The sequence below is a fragment of the Mytilus trossulus genome, chromosome 10 (genome assembly GCF_036588685.1).
Source record: "Mytilus trossulus isolate FHL-02 chromosome 10, PNRI_Mtr1.1.1.hap1, whole genome shotgun sequence".
Classification (NCBI taxonomy): Eukaryota; Metazoa; Mollusca; class Bivalvia; order Mytilida; family Mytilidae; genus Mytilus; species Mytilus trossulus.
Genome location: NC_086382.1, coordinates 9,535,681 through 9,554,248, shown reverse-complemented (window position 1 = coordinate 9,554,248; position 18,568 = coordinate 9,535,681). Strand labels below are relative to the sequence as shown.

At 32.7% G+C, this 18,568-nt stretch overlaps 1 protein-coding gene across 1 annotated transcript; it reads left to right on the top strand.

The window, feature by feature from the left end:
• Positions 1-1,038: 1,038 nt before the first annotated feature.
• LOC134686823 (cyclin-dependent kinase inhibitor 1B-like) lies at positions 1,039-4,136 on the top strand. The gene is made up of 3 exons (XM_063546628.1): positions 1,039-1,566; positions 2,511-2,610; positions 2,874-4,136. The coding sequence occupies exons 1-2, from the start codon at positions 1,137-1,139 to the stop codon at positions 2,585-2,587; spliced, it is 507 nt and encodes a 168-aa protein (XP_063402698.1). The 5' UTR covers positions 1,039-1,136; the 3' UTR covers positions 2,588-2,610; positions 2,874-4,136.
• The last annotated feature ends 14,432 nt before the right edge of the window (positions 4,137-18,568 follow it).

Here is an 18,568-nt window from a genome sequence, read left to right as displayed (position 1 = left end):
GACAAATTTAAAAAAACAAGATCATAAAATTATGCATCTTAGTAATTGTAGTATTTTATTTAAAGAAAGCATGAAAATTTGATGTATTTTTAAAATGTTGAAGGGATGTGCTTTTTTCAGTTCACTTATTTAAAATTTACATAGTTTGGATTAGTTTCATGGTGAAATATTTCGTGCATTATACACTCTCATTAAAAAATTTTATATCTTGGAATTAAACATTTGACTTAATCGCGATTTTTTTTTATTTAGCACATAAAGTTCTATAATATTTTAAGAAAATTTTGTTCAACTACATTTAAAAATAATGTACTTTTTGATTTTTATTTAAAGCAATTCATTGTTATAGAAAAAGAAAAAATGATTATACTATTAAAAACTATAAACCAAATTTTTTTTTTTTTCCTTTTTTCGTTATTCTTGCTATTTTTTATGAATATAAATAAAATGAACAATGTTTTATTCATCTGATCTACAAAGAAACAATAAACGCATTGTAATTTCCTCGAACAATCACAATAATGAACAATTATTTATAATCATGAACTATATTTGATCTTTCATTTAATCAATTATTTCAATTAAATACAGTCTTTCTTCTCTAATGAAATTTGTACCGCACTTAATCGGAAGTATATTCTTTGTTTATTGTACATAGTATATTTAACCCCATTCACGTGTCATAATGAATTCATTCTTTACTTAAGTTCCGCTACAATGACCCTGAAGGCAAGTGCCAACACGTTACAATCGTTTCTATATTTAGAAAAACCGCTGATGCATAAAATAGCGTATATAAAAAAAAACAGACATCCAAATCTTTATAATCAATTGGATAAGATACATTTTCACTTCAGTTAAAAACTATTTTATAGAATTTAAAAAAATAATTGAATTTAAAAGTAATTTTACACGTTAAAATACTAGTCTGGTCATTTCTCTCTATCTGACCTTCATAGTAAATAAGCTAGATAAATTAATCATCTGACCACGCCTACCACGATTCTGATTGGTCAATCGATCTTAAAGTAACGCTGCGTGTTGTGACAGGATTCAGTTGTGTGTATGCCATTTAAAGACCGAGGGTGTAGAAAATTGCTAGTATTTACAATTTCTCTTGAGGAGTAATAAGCAAGATGCAAACCTTTTCTACAAAATCTAAAGTTCGTCGTTGCCTGTTTGGTCCACCCGACCACGAAAGTATCCGTAAAGATTTGGATAAAGCTTTAGAGGACAATAGAAGTGAATTACGTGAGAAATGGAATTATGACTTTGACCAAGATGTTCCTTTAGAAGGGAAATACCAGTGGGAAGTTTGTGAAGAAAAGGAATATATTCCGTCTTTTTATACCAGAGACTATCCAGTGAAATTGAAAAGGAAAATTAGTGACATAATTACTGTGAAACAGACAACTGGAAGTTTACAATCTGTGTTGTCTTTAGATTCTTGTGAGGACATTAGTACATGTGAAAAATCTTCGAACTCGGAGGAGAATTGTTCTAGTCAGAAAAATGTTAATGTGTGCAATAAACCTGAGAAGAAAGTCGTACAAACACAGATTTCTGGTGAGTTATAAAATCTAGGCCACGACTTGTTTACCGCGGTGTGTTGTTGACATTTTATTCGACAAGCTAGGTCAACCACTTATCTCAAATTTACGCATTTACTACGCCCTAGTTGTATAAATTAACGTACGGTTGTAACCCGGTGAGAAATGTCGGTTTCATAATAATCTTTCTGTTGCAAGGCAACGTTCAAAATCCGTGTTAAATGTTATGTTTGTAAATACCAGAAATATCGGAAAGGAAATAGTGTACTTATGACAAATATGTAAATTACGGGAAAACGTAGCAATTCACAACGGGAGAGAATATTTCAAAATTTAATAATTACATTTTCGTAAATTTTATTTTTATTAACGTGTTTATTCATTGTTGTGGTTAAATTTGCGGGAATTGAAGTTTAAATCGCATGTTGAATGTCTGATTGGTGCAGGTTCAATTCTTGTACAAACTTGTTCAGTTTGTCTCCATTTTATAGGTAGACATGTACAACCTTGTACCTCCCCGCCGTTTCATTCATAAGATTTTTAACTTGGCACGAACTTTATGTTTTACTTTCCCGCCGTTGTAATATTTTTATTTTGATACATCCATGGCGATACACCAACAGATATTGTATAATCGAATATATTTATTGTAATCTGATTAATGTGTAATAAACTGTCTGACTTTGTGTTTATTTCCGCTTGAAAAAGATTACATTGTCCAGGGAAAAAAAAACATTTCAATTTTGTAAATAACATTGTTGTTAATTTCATGACATTTTATACACGATGATGAAAACAAAGTATATTTCTATTTTGTAAAAAAAATTTCATGACATTTTTATACAGTGATCTACACAATGTTACATTTCTATTTTATAAACAACATTGTTGTTAATTTCATGACATATATACACAACGTTATATTTTAGTCTGTTATTAATAAATCTTTTTCCTTTTCAGCTTTTATGCCAAAAAGAAAGAGAAGCAGATCAGATGTATCTTTATCAACAATAAGAACCAAATCTCCTAGAATCTAACCCACATCAATTATTAACAATAGGTAAGTTGTTTATATAGTTTCTATAGACATCAGTCACAGAATCAATAATCTCTCTCTCTCTAGAGACAATGAAAATCTATAAATAACATAATGTTATATACCTTAAAATTATGTCTATATGATTTATGTAAAAAATTCTATTAATAATAAAACAGTATCTTCAATAAAAACATTTTATATAAATTGTGGAATATTAAATTGACAACTATATTTATATTTGCCATGTTTGAATTATTAATAATGAACATCTCATTATCTTTCAGTGCTATTGTGTTCAGCAAAACCCAGACAAAGAATTATGGAAGATGTTACCATAGTTACCAGACAGATTATTGGAGATTCAGAACTTGCCAAAACAATGACCAACTATTTATTGAAGGATCTTGCCAGAATTCAGAATTAAATTCACTGTCTGTGTTTTACTGAGGGAAAAAAAATGTGCAATGTATAAAACTGTGACTTAGGATGATCTCATTATTTATATAAATTATAGAAAACTTATCAATGGTTTGTGACAGAAAATATTTATTGGTATAAATCTGGTAGAATATACCAGAACTTATTTATCAGAAAATGTAGATATTCTTTAATATATTTTGTAGTTTTGTTTTTTTGTGTTGCAGTATAAGTTTATGCCTTTTAATTTTTTTAAAAGAGAAGTTTGAAACATCTTAAAAGTGAAAAAGATTTTTTTTTATTTGATAATTGTTTTGTTTGTTTGTAAAATGCTTTTATTTTGCTTTCTGACATAAAATGTGAACTTAAAAAGTGCACATGCAATACTTTCTTAATCCAGGGTCAAAATCTAGAACAATGATCTCGAAATGGAACACTAAACTGGAGTTAACCTTAATGTAGTAAAAATCAAAAGTTAAACATTAGGTTTTTGGGAAATGTATGGATTTTAGGATAAATGTGGTAGATAGAAGTTTAGGGGGACAACATAATAGAAGTTTAGGGGAATGAGATAATAGAAATTGAGGGGGGGGTGAGATAATAGAAATTCAGGGGGGTGAGAGAATAGAAGTTTAGGGGGGGTGAGATAATAGAAATTTAGGGGGGTGAGATAATAGAAGTTTACGGGGATAATAGGGCAGTTACACCATTATAGTGTTCCAACATTTTGTGTAATAAACATCTAATGTTTCATTCAGCATTTATTTTATGTAATTTACAATCTGTTGATTTTAAATTTTACTTTATGTATCACTTCGTCATGTTTGTAGTACATTATAACTCCCAAATCATATTTAACATTAGTTTTAACACACAAGTCATTTCAATGAGATTTAATCATTACAAGTCATAATGTTACTTTTTTCGGGAAGGGGGGGATAGTTCAGTGTGTAATGCAGACAACTGGTTATATTGAGAAATGAAGGGAATGGGGAGAATTATTTAATTAACAGATTGTATATTATGTGAACATCACAATTGTTTTGTTGATGTCTCTAAGACATCTCGTTGTTAATTTATTGTTGTAAAATGATGAAAAAAGAAAATTAAAAATAGTTCAAAAGTGAAAACCTTTGTTTGTTATTATATAAAATAAAAATCCTTGTTGACTGTGGTATAATCTGCAAAACTCGTTACTGTCAAGATGCATTTAATGTTTATAAGAATGTTGACTTTATATTGTGTCCTTTAGTTCCAAAGGAGTGAGGCATTCAAGTACATGTGTACTGATTAGTTAAAAAGTTGGGAGTGTTGCATTCTGGTCCTTATTCTTGGCTGGTAAATGCTATCCAGCATTCATGTCGTTTGTTAGCATTGGATATTTAATGGCACTTATTGTTGTTACCATTGGTGGTTGAGTGGTTGGTACCCATTATTTTGTTTTTTTCAGAAGCATAGTAAAAACATTAAGCCACTTGTCTAGTTTAACATAAAAACAAATTTTGGCATATATAAAAAACAAAGATGTGGTATGATTGGCAATGAAGAGACAAAATGACACAGAAATATACCTTAATTGTATGTGATAGTTTAACCCGTGGTCTGCTCAAGGATTTGTATAGTCTGCTTCTCTCAAACCAAACTACAAAAACAATTATCAATTTCATCTCACAAATGGTAAAGGAGCAGCCGAGGAGTTGTACACTCATTGTAATTTACAGATTTCAAGATTGATTTCTGACCAGATATGTTCAAAATCTAGTTGGACACAACTTCAATGACTGATAATTAATACATCTGATTCATGGGAGTATTTTTCATAGTAAAAGTCACTGATATTTCATTTACATAGAGAACTCACTGTTTCTCAATTGCTAGTAATAAAGTTGTAAAGTGACAATGAGAGTAACATAAGGAACTGTGCATTAATGACCAATCACATGCATGACATAACAAAATAAAATTGTATAAAGGGTAAATCACTGTACAAAAGAAAAGCAATAGAAAAAGGCCAACCATAGCATAAAGTGAAGATCAACTTCAGCACAAAGTTTGTTGTGTAGTGAATGTTAATCTTAGCACAAAGGTTGATGTGCAGTGAAGGTCAATCTTAGCACAAAGGTTGATGTTAGCACAAAGGTTGATGTGCAGTAAAGGTCAATCTTAGCACAAAGGTTAATGTGCAGTAAAGGTCAATCTTAGCACAAAGGTGCAGTGACGGTCAATCTCACAACAAAGGTTGATGTGCAGTAAAGGTGAATTTTAGCACAAAGGTTGATGTGCAGTGAAGTTCAATCTTAGCACAAAGATTGATGTGCAGTTAAGGTCAATCTTAGCACAAAGGTTGATGTGCAGTGAAGTTCAATCTTAGCACAAAGATTGATGTGCAGTTAAGGTCAATCTTAGCACAAAGGTTGTTGTGCATTGAAGTTCAATCTTAGCACAAAGATTGATGTGCAGTTAAGGTCAATCTTAGCACAAAGGTTGATGTGCAGTGAAGTTCAATCTTAGCACAAAGATGGATGTGCAGTAAAGGTCAATCTTAGCACAAAGGTTGTTGTGCAGTGAAGTTCAATCTTAGCACAAAGGTTGTTGTGCAGTAAAGGTCAAATATAGCACAAAGTTGGTGATGTAGTAATGGTCTACTAGATCACGACGAGGTGTTTAACGACCTTGAATACGCATAAGGGTCTTGCACGTTCGGTACCAATACACAAATGTTCTTGTGAAGTAAAGGTCAATCATAGCACAAAGGTTGTTGAGAAGTAAAGGTCTATCATAGCACAAAGGCTATTGTGCAGTGAAGGTCAATTATATCACAAAGGTTGTGCAGTGAAGGTCAATCATAGCACAAAGTTTGTTGTGAAGTAAAGGTCATTCATAGCACAAAGGTTGTTGTGAAGTACAGTTCAATCATAGCACAACGGTTGTTGTGAAGTAAAGGTTAATCATATCACAACAGTTGTTGTGAAGTAAAGGTCAATCATAGCACGAAGGTTGTTGTGAAGTAAAGGTCAACCATAGCACGAAGGTTGTTGTTCAGTGAAGGTCAATCTTCGCAAAATGTTATGATGTCTGGGAAAGTTTTAGCACACATTAAAGTTGTGAAGTAAAGGTCAAATTTCGCACACAATCATGGATTGTATATATTATGGGTCATTCACAACACAAAGTTTGTTGTGTAGTAAAGGTCAATCATCACACTGGTGTGGTAAGGTGGTACTTTAATCTTTAATTGATAACTTTTATACTTGTATTTTGGTAGGGGAGTGTTTTCATAAGCACTCATACCACATCATACCAAAAAATAATGCGAACTGTGGCAACGGACAATCACTATACATAGTAGTAAGGGTGAGTGATAAGGGTCCGTTTTTTGCACACATTAATGATGTCAATTAAAGTTCAATTATAGCACAAAGTAATGGTGTGTAGTAAAGGTCAATATAGCACAAAGTAACGGTGTGTAGTAAAGGTCAATATAGCACAAAGTAATGGTGTGTAGTATAGGTCAATATAGCACAAAGTAATGGTGTGTAGTAAAGGTCAATATAGCACAAAGTAATGGTATGTAGTAAAGGTCAATATAGCATACATTAGGGGTGTTATTTTTAAACAGATTAATCACAACACAATGTTATGATGGGCAGTCATGGTCAATCCCTATATAAAGTCATAGTTTGTAGTGCAGTTATAGTCAATATATTTTTATTTTGCAAGATGTATCGACACCTGTTAGCTATGCACATACCAAATTTTATTGTTATCTCACTTTTGCCAGAGTTATGCTTCTTTGATACTATAAATCTAGTTAATACTGCTATACCTATATATATTGTGCAATTATAACTTTTTAGTGTTTGGAGATTAATTTTATATCCGTAATTGTAGTGGGCACTTATGCTATCGGCAGTATGAGCATGTAGTTTGTGAGGACTAAGTTTCATAAACTGGAATCCGCTTTGTATTACTCTACACTCGAACAAAGTGTAGTAGTCCGCCGAACATCAGCTTATAAGTTTCCAGCATTTTGCTAGGGTATCACTAGTCTTGGACCATACATAAATATGCATATTGAATGGGTTCTGCACACGGACCGGATTTATGGTATTGATAACAATAAGACACGCTAGCATACATGTGTGACAGTGCATATGTAGAGCTTGCAAACCTGAAAAGGAAACACGGCCGAAACCTTTCTCTGATTGTACACCAGCATGTTTTGCGGTAGGTACATTGATATTTTTCATCGCTGATTTACTTGACATCAGCCATTACATGGAAAAACATAATATAGCACGGCTTCATGTACAGTCTTCACTTTAAAGTCCCGGATGATTGATCGTCGCGAGGTGTTCAATGAGATGATCAAACGTTACGTTCGGAGATCCTCGGGCTAAAACAGCGGCTTGTGAACAAGGTGACCGACTTTGTTCCTACTTTACAACTTGTAGATACAAGATATACACCTTCTGTTAGTTGTAGTAATGAGTAATATCTTTTACAAGTGCACGGTAAGAAATATCTTTGAAACCAAATGACAGCACATTGGTACATACATGTAACTTATATTGGGGTCATTAGAAGTGAGGTTAATACATATACGAGTTGTCATATGGTTATTATTGATGTTGCCACAAGGGCACATTTTCTTGTTTTTTTCCTGCATTTTTGCTTTGCAGAATATATGACCCTCTAAATTTGCAAAACGAAGTTCAGAACATTTTTTTGGAATGGTAAACCATTGCTTATTTTATACCCACGACACAAGTTATGGTATGACTATATAATTTTTTAATGGGGGTTAGGGATTTTAAAAAGGAATATCCTGACAGGGTAAGAGATGAAAAAACTTCTTTCATACGACAGCATGAAAGGGAAGAAGAACATTTGTGTTCTAAAGTTAAAATAAGCATGAGTAGTAACAGATGAAAAATGAAAATGAATAATCATTGAAAAAATATTTACCAGTTGACACAATATTCCAGGGTCGTGAATCGATTTCCTTCATAGACGGTTGCTGCTCAACCGGTTTTGATGGGATTCGTGTTTCTCAGTCTTTTGTTTTCTTTATTTGCTTTATATATTGTTGATTGTCAATTGGTATTTTCTTTTTTTGCCATGGGGTTGTCAGTCTATTTTCAACTTATGAATATAAATAACCATTTGGTTTCTTTCGTCTCTCTCTCTCTTTTGCTTTCATAGCAATTATTCTTTTATTTTTATAAATTCTACAAAACTAAGTTTCAATCTTATCTCGCGGTTTCAAAATATGCAGGTTGTAGTCCCCGAGAATGCTATTACGTCATACGCGATTTTCAGCTGTGGATTACGGGGCCATTATGATCACGAGGCGAAGAAAATCAAGAAATCTAAACTGAAAAAAAGTATAATTTTAAAAAAGAAGATGTGGTATGATTGCCAATGAGACAACTCTCCACAAGAGACCAAAATGACACAGAAATTAACAACTATAGGTCACCGTACGGCCTTCAACAATAAGCAAAGCCCATACCGCATAGTCATTTATAATAGTTCCAGAAATGACAATTTAAAACAATTTTAACAAGAAAACTCAAAAAGGCTAACGGCCATATGTATATACAAAAATGAACGAAAAACAAATATTAAAGTAATACATAAACAAACGACAATGACTGAATTACAGGCTCTTAACTTGGGACAAGCACATGCATACATAATGTGGTGGGGTTAAGGGCTTTGTTTGTGGGGCCATGACTAAGGTACTAAGGTTGGTTCAGGTTTAATGAAAAAAACGGTCACATGCTGAAAATGATCACAAGCCACGTGACTGCTGATTAAGCAGTACTAAATAATTACTCAAGTAATGGACTTGTTAGTATACAATTTACCTTGTAATAACGTTCGTGATATTGCATAATTCAACATTCAATCAATGTTGCTGACGTTGGTTCAGAGCTATATCTTGCATTAATTGAAACAAGTCAGGGATCGAAAAAAAAATCATTTGCCTACCATTGATTGCCCTGCCATATAGTTACATGTGTTACCATGTACCAGTTTTATCATATGTAATCCTATATGTATCGATCTCAATAATTTGTATATAAGAGTTAGACACTATTACAGGAATAGCGACTATCTTTCGCATTTATATGCAAGTTTACAAAACGTTCATACCGTTTTAAAACTTTTAGATTTGAACTATATACACTGACAGAAATACCTATAGAAGGTGTACTACCTTACATGTACCTTGTCGAGGAGAAATTATATAACTTGTACATACGTTGATTTGATACTCTTTCTAGTAAAATATTCTGGTCTTTCTTATAAAATATTCTGGTCTTTCTAGTAAAATATTCTGGTCTTTCTAGTAAAATATTCTGGTCTTTCTAGTAAAATATTCCGGTCTTTCTAGTAAAATATTCTGGCCTTTCTAGTTACTTGTTCTTCTAGTAAGTTTACCATATTTCTTGTATATTTACTAGAATGACTATTAATCTCATAGACAGTATTTTTACCTATTTGCCTAGTAAATTGAACTATGTATTTCGTTGAATGTACAAAATGTTAAAATGCAGTATTTTTCTTCATTATAACGTTACAATCTCTGTGTAAATCCTACCATGTTCTGTAAGATTAGATGCGTAGACGACGAGGACAGTCAAAACAATAAAAGAAGACGAATACTAAATGCAATCAAATCTTCCATATTTATGACTAAGTCTGTTCAACTATAATCTACGGTAAATAACCATAACATTTCAACGCCTTTAACCCATTCAAGTTATAAAATATCAATAAAAAGCAAAGGTTAAGTGAAATTAAGATGTAAATCTTTTTTGGCCAGATGTAAAAAGGACATTAACATACAAACAAACGAATGAATAATTCGCAGTCTAAGTAGATAAATAATGATACACAAACAAATCTAAAAAGATGCACATCAATAAAAAGTAAAATGACCACAGGAAATAAGGCGTAGCTTTATCTAAGACCATTGGATGGCAAAGCCAGCGGGTAAGATTGATATTAATTATTTGCTAAGAAAACAAATCCATCCCTCAAACTTAATGGATTTCTGAGTCTGGAGCTATCTATCTAAAATAATATGAGACATACATATAAAGAAGATTAAATATATCAAAGTATGATCAAAGACAAACAAAATCTGATTATAAGTATTTGTTTAACGGTCGGGACCACGAGCCTTCTTTTATCTATATAAACAGTAGTACGACCCTTCAACCCAGACCAAAGTCACCAGTTCACCATTGAGAAAGTTATCTTTCCTCATTAAAATATCTTAAATCATTGGATAATCGGTATTTGTTATCTGGCAAGATAAATCCTTATATTTAGATGAAGAAGACATTATGTTTGTTGGTAATTTATTTCAATATACTTCAAACTGATCCTCATTCGATTCTCGTCGTCAAGAATGTCACAATTTTATTTACTTCTGGTTTCATTTCCAGAATTCTATAAACGGAGAATACTATAAAAGTGAACAAAGCCAGCAACCTTGTTAATGACCTTCTGTTGTTAAATGATAAGTGTCACTTTTTTAAGGTTATTTTTGTGGAATTTGGTATTGTTGACAAATTTTTATTTACTATGATAAAAACTCGGATAATTTTTATGAGCCTTTTCATTCATACAACGTTATTATATTTCACAAATCAAAGATAAAAACAAGTACGGAAAGAGATTTGTTGCAAATGTGATCAATGAATTAAAATCAAATACACATACTATGACATCATGGACGAAATAGTAAATACAATTATCATTGGGAGCAGCAATTATATTTATTCCAGGAACTTATTGTATATGTAAAACTGTAGCGTATTTGCCTGAGAAATTTGTGCGTATCTTGCGCATTTTTCTATATAAACATAAATTGTAAACAAATATTATATTGCTTTGTTAAGACAGTTCTTTACAGTGCACAATATTTGTTTTTTTTTCAATTTGTGCTTGGTAGCCGCTGTATTTACTTTTTTCTTTTACTCATCATTATATATATCATAGACATAAAAGCAGAACATTTTTAAAACCGATGTTAATTTTTTTTTCTGTAATAATTTTGTGGAATAAATCCATTAACATTTAGCGATTTTCTGGCACGGCCAGCTGTTGTTTTTCTTTTGATGATGATGAGCACGAGCGATTGTCATAGCAACCCTGTTTTTTCTTCAAAATAGATATTAAACGCACGTGCAGATGAGGAAATTTGATATCGCATGTGTAATCATGAAACAAAAGATCATTTTCTATCTTATCTATATCACTGTGTAATACGCATATACATCTGTTTTTACGACATTATCTATTCGCATGTAAATCTGTTTTACGACAGAAATTTCTTTATTTGTTTTGATATTTAATACATTGCAAGAAACAGGGGAATGCAATTATTTTTTTCTGTTCATACATCTCCATCTGAGAAGAAGACAAAGACAAAGAGTTATTAAACAAGCAGGCATATGAACTGAGAATTTTACTCCCTTACTGTTAAGGGGTCAGTAAGCTCTGTATCTCTCATATATATAGCGGGACGGCTGCAGTGCAGGCGATTTGGTGTCGAGATATCACAGTAGCATGGGTTCGAATCCCGGCGAGGGAAGAACCAAAAATTTGCGAAAGCAAATTTACAGATCTAACATTGTTGGGTTGATGTTTAGACGAGTTGTATATATATATATATATATTCATTTTAAGTTATAAGTTTGTCACATATCATGCTTTTTGATTTGCAGACACTGTAGAATTCAAGTATGGTCACTTTATATGTCTTCTTCAAACAATAAAAGAAAAACGTTAACAAAGTGGAACGTCCGTTTAATTCTCCGTTTCAGAGTCTAATGTATGATGGGTAACTATTTAAGTGTACATCTAAACGTCGTAATTAGATTTAAAATGTATTCAAAATGGAAATTCAACCAATGACATAACGTTATTTTCATTTTGGTGTAGAAACAATGAGATTGCCCTTGTCCTTTAGATTCTAAAGAGGACAATTGTGCTGGATGTATAAATACGCAGCCACGTCCGGACAGATTTGGGACATAACATTCGATTCGTCTCCGATATCTGGACTTTTCTTAGATATTGACTGAATTGCCCAAATAAGCATTTTTCTTGGTTTTCGCACAATAACTTTAGTATAAGTAAGCAGAAATCTATGACATTTTGACTGAAGGGCCCAAATAAGCATTTTTCTTGGTTTTCGCACAATAACTTTAGTATAAGTAAACAGAAATCTATGAAATTTTATCATAAGGTCTATGACCACAAAAGGGAGTTGGGTCTTAACTTTTCTTAGATATTGACTGACGGCCCAAATAAGCATTTTTCTTGGTTTTTGCACAATAACTTTAGTAAAAGTAAACAGAAATATATGAAATTTTAACATAAGGTCTATGACCACAAAAGGCAGGTTGGGTCTGAACTTTTCTCAGATATTGACTGACGGCTGACTTAAAAACATCATCTATGAAACATTCCAACTTTCAAATTTTTAACTTTCTCGTGTTTATAGATAGCGTGTAAGGCTCTATGCACGTTCAGAACTCTAGCCATAACTTCTTGGATGAGTCCGGCTTTAAGATATGTATGTTGCAAGGCTAAAATGCCTTCATGCTGATCGACCTTTCACAGGATTTACTTACTTATATTATCTATATTTTTATTTTGATCTATTCCTGACATGTAAGAATCAAATTTGTCACTGGGTGTTGTTAAAAAGAATCCAATGTTTTACACAACAAAATATCCAAAATACACCTAAAACAGGAAATCAATGAAAGCACAACTTAATTCTAACGTCGTCGTTAAGCAGTATTGATTATTTTTTAAACATGAATATTTGAACTTTATTAAAATATTCATATGCCAAATGCGCGTGGTATACACGTGTTTGATAGACAAAAGTAAACCCATTTTGTTGTGCTCAGTCCAATAAACTAATCTGACACCGACGTCTTTAATTACTGTAGAAACCATTTGTAAATAGTTTTGTGAAATTAATCTCCTATTTCATGGAACCACGCGTATAAGCACACGCACAACTTCACATATTTCTATGACAACCTGACTTTTATTAGGTGTTAACTCCATGGTTGAGTTTTGTGGACCAATACATATTAAATGCCTTCAAATGACCATAGAAAAAATTAAAAAGTCAATAAATGAAAGTCACACGCCTTCACATTAACGTGTAGGGCCAAAATGATGGAAACCATGTTAATGGTGCTTTTGTTTCAATGTTTTTTTTGTATTTGTTTAAATCTACACTGAAGTCCTGGGGTTAGGAAATAACATTAAGTTGACTTGTTTACCATCACGCACATAACAGTCAAAACTATGCTTATTTATAACATGGAAGTAATATTTATAATAAGTGAATATATAAATGCTATTCCAGTTTTACCGCATAAATGAGGATTTTCACCTTTTATTTCCAAAATTGATAGGTCATCGTCCCTTATATATATATATTAATTTATTTCTTAGTTACGAGAGACTGACACCATTGAAACAGATTTTCCATTTCAATTGATCCAACAAATGTTACACTTTCACTTATCCAAGGTTACAACCGAACACTGACCTTCACAGCTCTATCTACTTTACATAATTTTTATGAGCATTCGGATAATCTGCTGGGGGTCTGCTTACATTCGGAATTCATGTTTGATGTTCGAGCGTTCACCTTTAAATAATGCATGTTCAAGTGAATAACAATCCTATTTTTGTTTTGATTTGGAGAAAGACAGGTGCATAGGTGCACGCACGGCATTGCAGTGATGTTGTTGTTTTGTTGTTTTTCGGTTTTTTGCCTCCAACGCAATGAACGTAATAATGGAGATCATGTGACAAAGGACGTATTTGCAGGCGATCATGCATCTATAAATTAAAAAAAAGGCATTTTCTTCAAAAATGAAAAAGTAGACAAACTGTTAATCCTGAAAGTTTGACTGGAAGAAATGTAATTGATTTTAAATTGAAAGAAAACTTGAACATCTCATTTGCGACACCAGAAACTTCCGCAGCATGTGTTAATTGCGTAAATTACAAACGCAAGGATGAATTCGCTACAGTAGATATTCAAGTGTCCATAAAATGCTAACAGAAATGTTTTTCTACTTTATTTTCCTGGCGTTAAAAAGCCTCACTGATCTGTTGGACGGGTTAACGATCACTTGAAATAATTTTTCAACATGTGCCCGTGAATTTAAATAGAGGAATCAAACCTTTTCGAAAAAGCTTTACGATATTGCCCTTCACATATCTCCTCACCGAGTATGCAAGTTCCTGTAAACATAACATTTCTAGGCGGATCCAGGAGGTGATTGAGAGCCCTGACCCCCCCCCCCCCTATGTGGGAAACATTGTTTGGTTACCTAGGGGATCACTGAAGATGACTCGGGCGCCCCTTAAGGGCATGCAATGCCCCACCCATTTATAAATCTGTATTCGTCACTGACACGCATGTGTTAGATTTTGCATGAGGCAGGGATTATTTCGCCTTCAGACCCTGTCCAATTTAACAAGATTTACACACCATTTCAAAATACTGATGTGGAATTTAAGTGGTGTTGATCCTGTAATTCAGTAGTTGTCGTTTGTTGCTGCAGGTGTAACATATTTGTGTTTTGTTCATTTTGTGTACATAAATTAATCCGTTAGTTTTCTAGATTGTTTTTCATTTAATTTGTGCTTTCCCTGCCTTATATAGCTGACTATGCGATAGGGTCTTTGCTCATTGTTGAAAGCCGTGGTGGTGACCTATAGCTGTTTATTTAAATTTCTGTGTCATTTGTCTCATTGGCAATCATACTACATCTTCTTTTTATATATGTCCTTTTAGTCTGCACACCATTTCAAAATATTGATGTGCTTTGTGTCAATTTAAGTTATTCCATCTTTTTTCCACCATTTAATTCGTCCACCACAACAGTACTATAATGTTAAGATTTCTGGAACGGATTTGAATATTTACAAACAATGGCTTATCGATGTTAAATAATATTTAAACATTAACTTATCGAGTTGGAACACGTTTGTTTATAGAAGTTACATGTTTAAACATGAAACATTGTATTTAAATATTGATTTATACAAACAAAAGAAGAACTAAACAATTAGCATTCTTTACACATTCTTAAGAATTTACAAAATTTTATCACGCACTATATAGAGCCGAGTCTGGCGTCAGCAACATGTAATATCAATAGACCAAAGACGTGAGAATTGTTGTATAAAAGGAATAAGATTTCGTGAGAATTATTGTCAAATTGAAAGAATGATTCCGTGAGAACTATATGGTCAAGTTATAAAGAAATATTCCGTGAGAACTGCTGTAAAGTTAAAATAAAGATTTCGAAGAACATCCCCAAAGGAAATATTGTACAAGTTTTTCATCGTGCTGATACAGTGACTGATGGTGCTGAATAGCATCTTTGGTTTTACGGTGATGATGTTGTTTAAAGAGGTTGTAAGTTATGATACGACCAGTATGAACTTACTACTATTGCGTTAAATATGTTATTGCGCCATGGTTTCAATGTAAGTAGGAGGTGAGACCAACACGTTTGACCCTGCCGTATTATGAACCCCTTATGAGTACTAGTATATATATATGCATTTAAATAGATAGTATTACTGGACGAGTCTGTCACATGCAATACAAGTGTAAAGTCGTTAATATTTAACAAATCACGGGTCCGCTCATGGCTAACAATATGGTATTGGTTTTGTCATAGATGAAAGCCTTATATTGATCTGCCCTATTGTTCACATCTCTGATCTTTGGTCATTTTTATTTTTACAATATTCAAAGGACGTTTTGATTTTATTACTAACACTGGGTCGATGCCTCTGCTGGTGGACTATTAGTCCCCGAGGGTATCACCAGCCCAGTAGCCAGTACTTCGGTACTGGCATGAAAATACGGATTTTTTGTGTTATTTAAATTTGCTGTTACAAAATATTAGAAATTATTATAAATTAAGGAATGTATCTCCCTCATGCAAAGCTCTGATTCCTTTCACGAATTTGACTATACTTTTTGGACCTTTAGGATTATAGCTCTTCATCTTTTATATAAGCTTTTGATTTCAAATATTTTGGCCACGAGCATCACTGAAGAGACATGTTTTGTCGAAATGCGCATCTGGTGCAACAAAATTGGTACCGTTGATTTTATAACTACCACTGGGTCGATGCCTCTGCTGGTGGACTATTAGTCCCCGAGGGTATCACCAGCCCAGTAGCCAGTACCTCGGTACTGGCATGAAAATACGGATATTTTGTGTTATTTAAATTTGCTGTTACAAAATAATAGAAATTATTATAAATTAAGGAATGTATCTCCCTCATGCAAAGCTCTGATTCCTTTCACGAATTTGACTATACTTTTTGGACCTTTAGGATTGTAGCTCTTCGTCTTTTATATAAGCTTTGGATTTCAAATATTTTGGCCACGAGCATCACTGAAGAGACATGTTTTGTCGAAATGCGCATCTGGTGCAACAAAATTGGTACCGTTGATTTTATTATGAAACAAAACAGTGGACTGAGCGCTAGTATTTAAGGGCAAACTCAATACAGGCAAACAATCAAACAAAGAACCAAAAACAGAAAGCAACAACAAGTAAACAAAACAAAAGCGGATAGCCCTTGCTACTTACAGTGGAAGACGGGAACAATCTGTTTGAGAAGAAATTGGAGCAAGAGGGAATCCGAATAATTCAGAACCTCCCCGTAATCGATCTCTCCTATCAATATTCTTTTTTCTTATTCATGTATGCTCTGTATGCCCCTTGTGGGCCCTTAATTGGAAATAAAATATGTTCTGTTCTGTTCTATACTGGCTAGGTTAATGGAGTAATCGAAGATCAGCGAAATAGAACGCATGAATTATTCGGGTTAAGCAAGAGGGAAAACGAATTAAAATGTAAGACGAAAGTAATAACAGAATAGAACGTTTGTTCATACAAGGGAGTATTGAAAGGTTTTCGAACACATTTTACTTTAAAAATACTTTCGAAATATACAAGCGCTTGACCATTCTGACAGTTAACATTCCCCCCTTTACTATAAAAACTATGATGAATTACTATCAATTGCCTTAACTCAACTTTTGACCCAGTTACTTAACCAATCAAAACATAAATATAGTAACAAGATTATACATGTTTTTGTAAGTCAATGACCCCCTCGCACTTTAAAAATATCAACTTATTTACATACGTGAACTAGATACATGATTAAACACCTGGGAAAGAAAAATATTTAAATACAAAAATTGGAGATTGAAACGAATTAAAGGAAAAGATTAAAATATATGATTATGGATAAGGTAAAAAAAAAAAGGTATATGATTCTTTTACGAAGTAAACAAACAAAATATTTTTCGATAGGGTAATCTAATCTGCTACGGTGAATCTAGCTTATTCTTTACATCAGTAGATATTTCTATTTTACCACGATAATTGACATGCTGTCAAAAAAGTGCTACAAAAAGGAACAAATACAGCAAAAATAACACCGAAATACGAGAAGAAAATAGCGCATGTTTGTTGTCAAAACAAAACGAATTAGAATAAGATAAAAGAATCATTTATTCATCTATGCGGAATGCCATGCACATTTGACTGAAAACACATGTAGGTAATTGGTTGCTTTCTTCTTTAATCAAAACTGAGATGCACGCTGCTATACAATTTATCTTTCGCGTGTCTTACTCGTGCATTTGCCATATTTATTTATGTTCTCTTTTCAACAGATCATATTTCAAACATGTGTGGATGGATGTGTCCAGCCCGGAAAAAGATCAAAGTTGACCGTCAACGATCCCAGGATTTACAGCTCCCTGCGTAGTATGATGAAAAATGACTGGCTTTTTTATTCTTTGTTCCATTGATTATTGATATGAAATCAAAGAAAACAAAAAGAATAAAAGAAAAATGATGATTATCTTATTTTTGCAATGAAATGGATAGAAAGGCACGCGTTTTATGTCATACTGTTTTCCTTGATGATTTTTTTTTATAGATTTATATATAACAAGAACTTTGACTAAAATTTCGACAAAAGAGACGATTAGTTTAAATTTGAAGCTATATAGCTATTTGTAGAAATATAGCAATGTTAGAACATTGCTATATTTCCCGACAGCGATATTCCTTTTGGTTCATACCTACGAAATGTAGATTTTCTATCAACTTTACATAGTATGAATATTATCTCATGTATATGTGCAATAGTCTAATTATATATATATATATATAAATTAACATGCACTGCTCCGTAATTGCGCACACTTTTGTCCTTTGCTCCATTGATAGCTGTCTCTTTACCAATGATACCACATTTACTAATTTTATAGTTGTCAATCGGAAAACGTGTTTTAGCTGCAAACATTGGTAAACGTTTAAGTTTCTATATATCTAAAAACAAAGACGTCCGAATTGAAGTATCTTTGTTGAATGAATAAACATACAGAAATACAATACTGCTTCCATACCTAAAAGTTTCTATAACTGTATATTGTTTGTAAACCTTGTGT

Coding starts and splice junctions, on each gene's coding strand:
- LOC134686823 (XM_063546628.1), top strand. CDS start 1,137: ATGCAAACCTTTTCTACAAAATCTAAAGTTCGTCGTTGCCTGTTTGGT. Junction 1,567..2,510: donor CGTACAAACACAGATTTCTG/GTGAGTTATAAA, acceptor TTTCCTTTTCAG/CTTTTATGCCAAAAAGAAAG.